General features: G+C 48.0%; 1 protein-coding gene across 1 annotated transcript; it reads right to left on the bottom strand.

Annotated features, from left to right (window-relative positions):
• Positions 1 to 1,769: 1,769 nt before the first annotated feature.
• On the bottom strand, positions 1,770 to 8,373 carry CLDN11 (claudin 11). The gene is made up of 2 exons (XM_009697456.1): positions 8,208 to 8,373; positions 1,770 to 2,002 (listed from the first exon to the last, which is right to left on the bottom strand). The coding sequence occupies exons 1-2, from the start codon at positions 8,344 to 8,346 to the stop codon at positions 1,770 to 1,772; spliced, it is 372 nt and encodes a 123-aa protein (XP_009695758.1). The 5' UTR covers positions 8,347 to 8,373.
• Between the last annotated feature and the right edge of the window lie 937 nt (positions 8,374 to 9,310).

A 9,310-nucleotide genomic window follows, 5' to 3' on the forward strand; every position in this document is an offset into this window, starting at 1 on the left:
CTCAACTTCCCGCACGGAGGAGGTGAGGGGTGGGAGCTGTAGCATCCTTGCCCATGGCTGTGTCGCCCAGTTTGGATTCTCCAACTGAAGTAGAGCAAGATGAAAGGACAGTCCCTAATCCACCGAGGCTTGACTAGGAGCCTTGTTTTCAAATTCTTCTCCATCACCCCAAACAATTTGGTCGGTCCTCTCCTCCTACACCTGAGCTCTGCCCCTTCTCCACGCCTGAACAGCGGCTATTCCTCTTTTTCTGCTCCTCAAGCCTGGCTTACACAAATTATTTGAACTGAGTTAACATCTCCGGGAACAGATGGGATTTCGTGTCACCATAATTAAATTGCTACAGCCTCTGGTAAGGACAGAGTTAGATCTTGATCTTACGCAGCTTTAATCAGAGCGATGACCCCAGATCAGACTCTTATTTTAGTTGCGAGCACTTCCAGCATCACGACTTCTCGACTCCAGCACGCCCAAGGAGGGCTGGGGGTACACCCCCACCGCCTCGGTGGGTTTCTAAGTCTCCCCAATATGAAAAGTACCACAAGTCCTTACCACCGGTGCAAACTGCTCTTGGGAACATTGAAAGAACAAATGGATAAGACAGCGGTCAGTACCATGCAGGAAGATTACTCATATTTTAAATATTCTCCAAAAAAATACAGAAGGCCCACTTAATTCCACAGCAGAGCAGCATCTCTCATATTAAACTGCTATTAAAAAAAAAAATCTTCAAAATCATTGGGAAACCCCTGCCTTGGAAAAGCTAGCTATCCAAACACATAGGAAGGAAGGAAGGAAAAAAAGCCGGCAGTGGTTGCAGGTACTCTGTTATTTATTGTACAGTGTTTCACTGAAAGTACAAAGGCATCATCAGTATTCACCAGAATTGTGTTGTAACGGGTACATTATACTGCGTGTTAAAGTGTGCTACTTCAGTGATGCAAGACAAAACACAAACTTAGAGGAGGAAAGCAAGGAGTTTAAAAAAAATGTAAAAATACATTTTTAGTAACTGATCTGTACAAAGGAAAAAAATGAAACCAAACCAGAGTGCGGGGATTAGAGCCCCCAAAGTCATTTAAAACTATATAAAAAGGCACTGTTATCTACCACGTAATTAGGACCTTTGGGTTCTGTTTCCTTCATACTGATGACTGTGGGGGTGGGGGAAATCCTGTTACTAAAATGATCAAACACATACAAAAGTATTTACAGAGAAAGGCAGAAAAAATTCCCCTACTCTTGTTCCGAAAGAGAAACATTTGCCCGGTTGGAGAGCACAGCCTTCCTCCCTACCCTCGCGCCCAAACCGTGCCAAAGCAGTGACCTTGAACAGGGGAAAGCAAATAGTGATGTGGTGGTGGGAGAAGCTGCCAGAGTCCTTCTAACGACGGGAAAGTGTCTCTCTCATGTCTGTTTTATTGCTTTCAACTCTCCTAGAATCAGGGGAGCTAGAAAATAAAATAAAAACCCCTCAAACCCACATGACAACCCCAAACCATCCGAGTCATCCTGGCTGGAAGAAGATGGGGCAGGAGGTCGGGACAAAACGGGGAGGACCAAGTGGCAGGGCTGGCTGGAGCTTTCTTTCTAGAGAAGGGGGGAACAGATGGGGAGAATAATGCTTCAAACTACCAGACATTGGTGCTGCTTTTCTAAATCTTCCCCTGGGAGCCTGACAGCAGCCTGTGGCAGTAGAAGCAAACCCAGGGCACACAAACCCACCAGCCAAAGCATCCGACGGCAGCCGTGGGACATCCCCAGGACGCTTACACATGAGCGCTCTTCGCGTGGGTAGGGGAGCTGGATCCAGAGGCATAGTAGAAACGGTTTTCACCAAATGTCTGGGCATCTCCCGAGCAGCAGACGATGACACAGCCGCCGAAGAGGCAGAGGGCAGAGCCGATCCAGCCCGTGTACAGGGAGTAGCCGAAGCTCATGATGGTGGTCTCGCGGTGGGCGCACACGGGAAACCAGATCGTCGCAACGACACCGCACATGGCTGGGGAGAGATGGAAAGGAAAGGTAACTCCGGCATGTAACCCCACCACGGGGACAGAAAGCAAACCAACGGGGAAGGAAGGCTCTGCAGGACGGGGGACGGAGAGGAAGCCCATCCCTCCTCCCTTGCAGACCCGTGGTGGGATCCAGGAGCATCAGCAGCAAGGCTTGGTCCAAGAGATCTCCGAGGAGGAGGCAGCGTGGAAGCCTTGTGGGGAGAGAGACCAAGGGAGAACAGCCATCTCTCTCAGGCACCAACGAGCAAGAGGAAAAAACAACTGCTGCTTGACACAATCTGATATATTTGCTACAAGGGAAACAGATTCGCTCCCTAGAAACATCGCTAAGGGTGAAGAATGAAAGTCATCCCTGAAACTGATGCTCTGGAGAGCTGCAGAATTAGGAATAGAATAGATACAAAGTAAGACCACGAAAACCATATGCGGTGAGACCGCAAAATCGGTGGCTCGGGGTCAACCGGTTTAAATGGCTCTTTCTGCATGAACTCATGTGCTATGTCCTCGACCCATGTCAGTCAGCATCACTGCGGTTGCTCTACTGAATGGTCACACAAACATTGATGAAATATTCCCGCATTTAGCAAGACAGAGTAGAGTTTATATAATACAAGCAGAAAACGGGTAAGGACAAAATAAGCGGGAGTTGGGGGTTTTTTTTATGGAGAAGGAAATGTCTCTCAACTCTGGAAAGCAGATTCCACTTCCCTGTGGAAAATTTCTCTATATCAAGTGATGGGGACAGACCCAGCAAGGTTCTCCAGAAACCTATTGAACCGAATAGAAATCGGACCTGAAGGGTCTGCAGAAGGGAAAACAGTATGCTACCTAGAGTCTACAGTGGGTCAAAAAATGACTGCGGACTTCAAATTTTGCTGGAAATTCCATAGGTTGTTTTCCACGAAAAAAACGGTGCTGAGGACTGCTAGGCAGACGACACGTGAAGGCGATACACCCTCAGGAGAGCAAAGCGGGTTCAAATTCAGCACTTTGCAGGCAGCCAGGGTAGGGACCCCAGTGTTTCAGCGTGCAGCACCCACACACGATTTACTCAAAGCACACACGGTTTGCTCCAAGCAGGGAGAAAACACGTGCCCTGCATTCTCCTTCGGCTACACAAGGTCACACTCGCTACCCTCACCGAGGGTCCTACCTCCGTCCCGCAAAGTCCCCACGGGCACCGAGGGCAACGGGAGTCGATGGTGTTAATCACCTCACAGGAGCAGGTCCTAAAACAATACTCCTTTATGGCCTGTACATCTGAGAAGAATTAATCTGTCAATATTTACTTGCCTCCGGGACAAGCTGTGCAGGACTCCATCCTTGTGGCTATCAGAGAATCAGAGCAAAACAATAACAGGATCGTGGCAGCGGTACAGATTTCCACCGACCGCGTTAAAAGGTATCTGGAGGCAGTGTCAAAAAGTTAAGGTTGCAAGAGGGAAAAAAAAAAAGGGGGGGGGATAAGATTAAAAATAAAATTGTTTAGTTAAAGCAGAGAACAAACCGTAGCTCCTGGCCGGTCCAGCAGAAAACCCATCCCCAATAGGCGCAGTTATTGTGAGAGAAAATATTTTCTTATGGAAAAGAGAAGAACATTGAAGGATGCTAATAAAGCCAGTAATAATTCTGGGCCTCCTCAAAGGAAGGGTCCCGCGGCTCTGGAAGGAATTTTTGGAGAAGGCAGGGAGGGGGGGAACAGCATTTCTCCTGCGTGTGGATCGGTCCTGACAACAGCTCGTGAGCCTCTAACGCTTTAAAACAAAAATGTATCAGTTAGGAATCCACAAAGCATTCTAATGGGCTCTGGAAAAAAAGCTGCTTTGTTGTCCGGAAAAAGACAATCATCTTTTCTTTTTCTGTCAGCAGTAAATATATATATATCTCTCTCTATCTATCTATGTCCATAGACTATAAGAGCCTTATCTATCCAGACCCTCCCCCACAACACAGGACCGAAGAAAACACTTGCACTGGGGTGAGAAGAGCTCTCAGGGACGCCAACACAATGGCATCTCTTGTGCATGGGGCTCAGCTACATGTAAAACCACCTTATTTTAATGCTGACAATACTCGAAAGCTGTGAAACACAAGCCAAGGACTTTGCATGGGTTCGTTTGACCTCTCTGTCTTCGGAGGCTACCAGCTGCCGTCAGTCACCAGTGACCCCGCTGCTCGGCAAGAGGAATGCCCTGAAACAGGACTGGGTTTCATCCCTCTGCATAGATTAGATTGGGCTGTAAATCCTCTGAGAAGATGTGAAAAGGACGGGCTGCAATTGCAATATTTCTTGGTGGACTCAAAATTTTGGTCTAGCTGTATCACGGAGAAAGGCTGGGAAAAAAAAAAAAAAAAGTTGATTTGCTAAGAAATCCAAAGGGATTGGAAAAGGCATTTTAAGGCAAGTTTAAAGCTCTAAAATCTCTGCCTACATGGAAAAGGTGTTTGAATAGAAACTATTACCCCGTCTCTTTTGTGCTAATGCGGAGAGACCCTTTGCCTCTCTCTAAACAAGAATGTCTTCAGATGGTAGAGCTGCTGTAAGCAACACAGTCTGGCAGAAAAGTAAGGGGAGGACTGCAAACAGAAGGAATATTTTCTATTAGACCAACTAGGTTAGCTGGGAAAACAGGCGTGTTTTGGGGCACACACGTACTGGAAATCTTCCTTGCTTTTTGCAGCTAAAGTAGGCAATCCTGTAAAAGCCACTGCCTTTACCTGCAAAAGTCATCTCAGTAACGCACGGTATGGTTGTCCTTGCTCCATCAGATCGCCGTGAATCCATAGGGATACATCCCAGGCTCCCAGCATTTCTAAGTCCTTTTTGACTACGGACTTGCAGTAGCTTAATCCGTTGAGCTGAAACTCTTAATATTGTACATTACGGGCGTATGTTAATCACTGGAAGAACACGTAGACAAGAAGCACAGAAGGTGCTTGGCGAGGTGGGGGAGATGGAGCAGGATTAGTCTAACTCAAGGGACAGCGAGTCCCTGCCAGATTCCTTAACAGTAAGTCAGAGGCTTTCTGCAGAAGAAAGAATACTTTTCTTTCACATCTAAATTCAATTATTCTGAGTTGCTGAGTCAAAGTCACACTGCCTTCTCTTTCAAAGCCTTTGGTTGAAATCATAGATATCCATGATTTTTTTTTTTTTTCTGTGCTCAAGGTAATATTTTTATCTTGATATCTATGGTTTTACAACTAAATGCAGTGTTCAGAAAAGCTTATTAATATCGTTTATTTAGTATACAATAGCTAATATGGTCATTGTGCAGTAGTAATTCCCAATAACTAACATATTTTCCATCTGTGTTTTCCAGTGTCTCGAGTCCCTCACCTCCATTAGAAAAACATCTGCTTGGTTACCAGCACGGGGTCCCCCAAATTAGTATCAACGACAGAGGATGGGCCAGGGTTTTTCCATCAACACCAGCCTATGAAATGTTTTCGTACTGGCTCAGAGCAAACCTCCGCTGACGGTTGTTTTCGGCAATAAATCAATTCTCTCGGACAGATAGGATCAAGCAAAGACATAAATACATCAGCAGGCAGGATAGGAGGGTGCGCACACAGGTTGCTCTCTGCAGCCTGCTATTATCAGTGGACAGAAAAATCAATGGAACATCTGAACCCATTGTTTTCCTGGCAAGTTTTTCTTCCCTTCTTTTTTTTTTTTTTTTTGACTTCACGCTGTGTTTCAACCCGTTTTCCTTTTTAATTAATTTCAGTGACAAACTGCCATCCCTTCCCCGAGCAACAAGGGAAGTTTGCCGTGGGGCCAGCTCCCCTGATCACATCTCCACTCCCTACTTCTGCTATGTTTGTGAGTGTTCGGGGGTTTGTTTTCTTTTAATCGGAGCTCTGGGAGTTGGTCTCCGCTTTAAGGAAAAGGCTGGAGCCCGTGCGGTTGGGAAAAACCACGAATGAGAGTTCAGGGGCCAGGGGGTAAATAAGAACAGTCCAGAGCATATTACTTCCAGAATATAATGAATTTTAAGTCAATATTATGTCTTTAGAGGCCTGATTCAAGCTTATTAAATGCTCCAGGATGGTAACACCTCATTTTGCAAATAACAGATCATTAATCAGCTTAAATAATGTCAAAGTCCCAAGCTCTGTACATTATTCTTCTTCCAAAGGGACTCTCTTGCTGATCAGCCTGGAAAAAAAAATTGGGTTTTGTAAAAATAAATGTGGGTGGTTTGTTTTTAAAATAAAAAAAAAAATAAAATAAAAAAAACCCAAAACCAAAACCAAAAACTTAAGAGCAAAAAGAGCTTATTTATTCTTCATTTGTGATCCGACAAAAAGAGCATTATTGTAGTTGTGACTAAAACATTGTGACCAGGCTGCTGTTCCCAGCCCAGAGCAGTGACACGAGCAAAGCATTTCACCTGTAGATGCTTCAAAACTCACAGGGGTAAAAATCAGTAAGAAGTCCAAATCTGACCCAAAGAGCAGTTGTCTGCCAACGTCTCTGTAAATACACATTTCCTTTCCTCACAGGATCTACATAGTGGGAAAACCATGCTCTGAGGTAGAGAGGAGCCTGGCTTGTGGAGCATCACGACTTATCTCCATCATCCTCTTACGTCGATTCTCCTCCCTGGTGTCACACCGCAGCAAGACCAGGATGGGAGAGTGGCACACTAGACCCCAAACCCTGGTGGCAAGACCGTAAAATATGGGATTTCACTTGTTCTAATGCAGCGTTACCCAGTACTGTCAGTGCAATTTGTTTGCCGCGCGTGTGCTGGTCCTGTAACCCTGTTGCCCTTTGGGAATTAGGGGCAATACTCTCACCCGCACATCTGCAGCCATGCAAACAGGGCTGAGCTACAGCACGGTGCTCCTTGACCGGAGCCAAAAGCTGGTGTTTGTTGGTGACAAAGTGCAGCTCTGCTGGGCCTCCTCCATCCTGGGCAGGGGAAATCTGGCAGAGCAGACTCCTCTGGCACTAAAATTTCATTCACGGGCAGAAAAAACCACTTTTTCGTTCACTTTGCCAAGCCCAAACATGTGACTCAAGGTTTCGGGGCAGGGATGAAGGTTACATTCCAACAGCTCTCTAACATGGCTGTTCATGATAGGGATGTCCTAAACAGGCCCTATATATAGCTGATTTTAGGACTTCCAGCTGTGGCAACGTGCCCTTAAACCTCACAGGCATCGAAAGGCCCCCTCGGTCTCAGTCTCTTAGATTTCAGATGTACTGACTCATACTAACTGCTTCTCACCAAGGTACCGGAGGAGGGACGACTTGCGAGGAAGGAGCATCCAGAGGACAGCCCCTCCGAGCATGCAGCTACATCCAGTGCCCACTTGAAGAAAAATAAAGAGGAGAAGAAGAAGAAAGAAGACGGGCATGATGTCAGCGCTGGCTGCCAGCGACCAGCAGAGCCACACAAAGAGGCCACTTTCCCTCTCCCCTCCTCCTCTGCCACACAGACGGGTAAAAACAAGGCACCGCAGCCCGTTGCTGAGATGACGAGGCTTCAAGAACATGCAGGTGTTGCACTGGGGACAATGAGCTCCACAGTCTGCGCTGCTCAAAACAATCTCCTCCGCAGGCATTGAGGATGAGAAGAAATTCCCAGGGGAACTTGGAGGCCAAGGGCAAGGCGAGGGGGTTGGGAGGCACGGGGGACATGCCATCCCTCTTCCCAGGACCGTGCCACCTCCTTGCTCCCTCCGCTGCTGTCCCCGCAGGACCAGCACCCCCTCAGCAGCGGGCTTCCCTTCCCACACACCTCAGCTTACTTTGACCTGGACACATCTGCGATGCTCAGGGAAAATTCAGAGGCTGTCTATTCCCTGTCAGCAGCTTGGAAGTTTAGACCCTTTTCCAAAAATAGCATCGCTTCCAGAGCGAACCAGCAAAACCAGTGCCTGCAGGCAACTATCACCCTCCCACAGACACAGGCGGTGGCCGAGGACTCCACAAGACAGTAGGGTTTCATAGCCCTTCCTTCTTCGCCCTGCTTTGCTCCCTGCGTCCTATCTTTGTCCTCCCACTCCTGTTCGTGCCTTTTGTTCCCCCCACAGACTGCAGCGATGCTGGAGAGCTTCAGCGTCAGCCCAGCCTGGACAGCCATCCTTTCAGGTGAACATGCTCAAGTAGTTTGCACCCTGCCGTCCTGGAGCAGAGGAAGACCTCCGGCTCTCCACGTTCGGCAGGCACCTTACCCAGGAGGATGATGAGGATCCCTCCCAGCTGGGACCGCCGGTACTTGGCAGCTCCAGGCTCATGGCCCATCCGGATGCAGGGCAAGACCGTTATCAGCAAGAAGATAGCGGGAAGACCCAGGACGGAGGCGGCAATCATCAGTGCTCGACATGCTTGGACATACCCTGTTGGCAAGGCAAAGAAAGAGGATTTTGATTATTCGGCACAAGAGAAGGAGCCCTTTGGACAAAGGCTCCTGTTTGATTAGCTCCCAAGACTTGCATGGAGTAGGGGAGACAGGTTCAATCCTTTGGGTAAACATTCAATCTTCACCAGGCGTCAGACAGTAAGACAGACTGCAGTACGGTGGGTAGTGTAGGAACACGGGATGTGCAGCCTCCAAACTTTCCAGCAAACAAATAGCACTGCCTGGAAAACACAAGCTCTTCCCAGCAAGACACTGAGAAACCATGGAGCTGGAAAATATGGGAAGGGAAAGCAGGAGAAACAGCTAGGAAGGAGTTATCCTGTATCTTTTCATAGAGAGAGCTTTTTGATTAAATAACAAGACTTTAAAGTCTTAAAGAGCACAGCTTGCTGAGAGAAGAGGAGGTCCGCAGTCACCCAGAGGAGGGGTGAATAGTTGAACACCCGTTACTGAAACACCCAGGTCCATGGGCTACTACCCTGAGTAGCTGCCCGGAGGAGCTGAGGACCATGGACGTGGGGATAGAAGGGATGCTCGCCAACCACAGCCACGTCCCGGTGCTGCACCTTGGGGGTTCAGCCCGGTAGCAGGGTTTCAGAGAAGACCCGTGGCTCGAGCTGACCGTTGGTACAGCTCTTCCGTAGGGAGAAGAAATGACTGCACTTTGCAAAGCTGCTGGAGTTGCCATAACCAAGGGCCACGTTATTCCTCTGGGTCCCTACGGACATCACGGGATCCCCTGGCATTTCACCAGTCACCACCCCTCTCCTACCTGCCCCGGCGCAGCAGCCGCAGCCTCACACCAGGCAGCGCGGAACAACAGGGGACAGGGACTGTGGGCGTGCTGGGCAGGGCCATGACATTTCTATCACGCTGTGAGCCTCTAGGGATAATAATATATCAATTTTTTAATAT

This window comes from Cariama cristata, unplaced genomic scaffold (assembly GCF_000690535.1).
Source record: "Cariama cristata isolate BGI_N322 unplaced genomic scaffold, ASM69053v1 scaffold17433, whole genome shotgun sequence".
Lineage (NCBI taxonomy): Eukaryota > Metazoa > Chordata > Aves > Cariamiformes > Cariamidae > Cariama > Cariama cristata.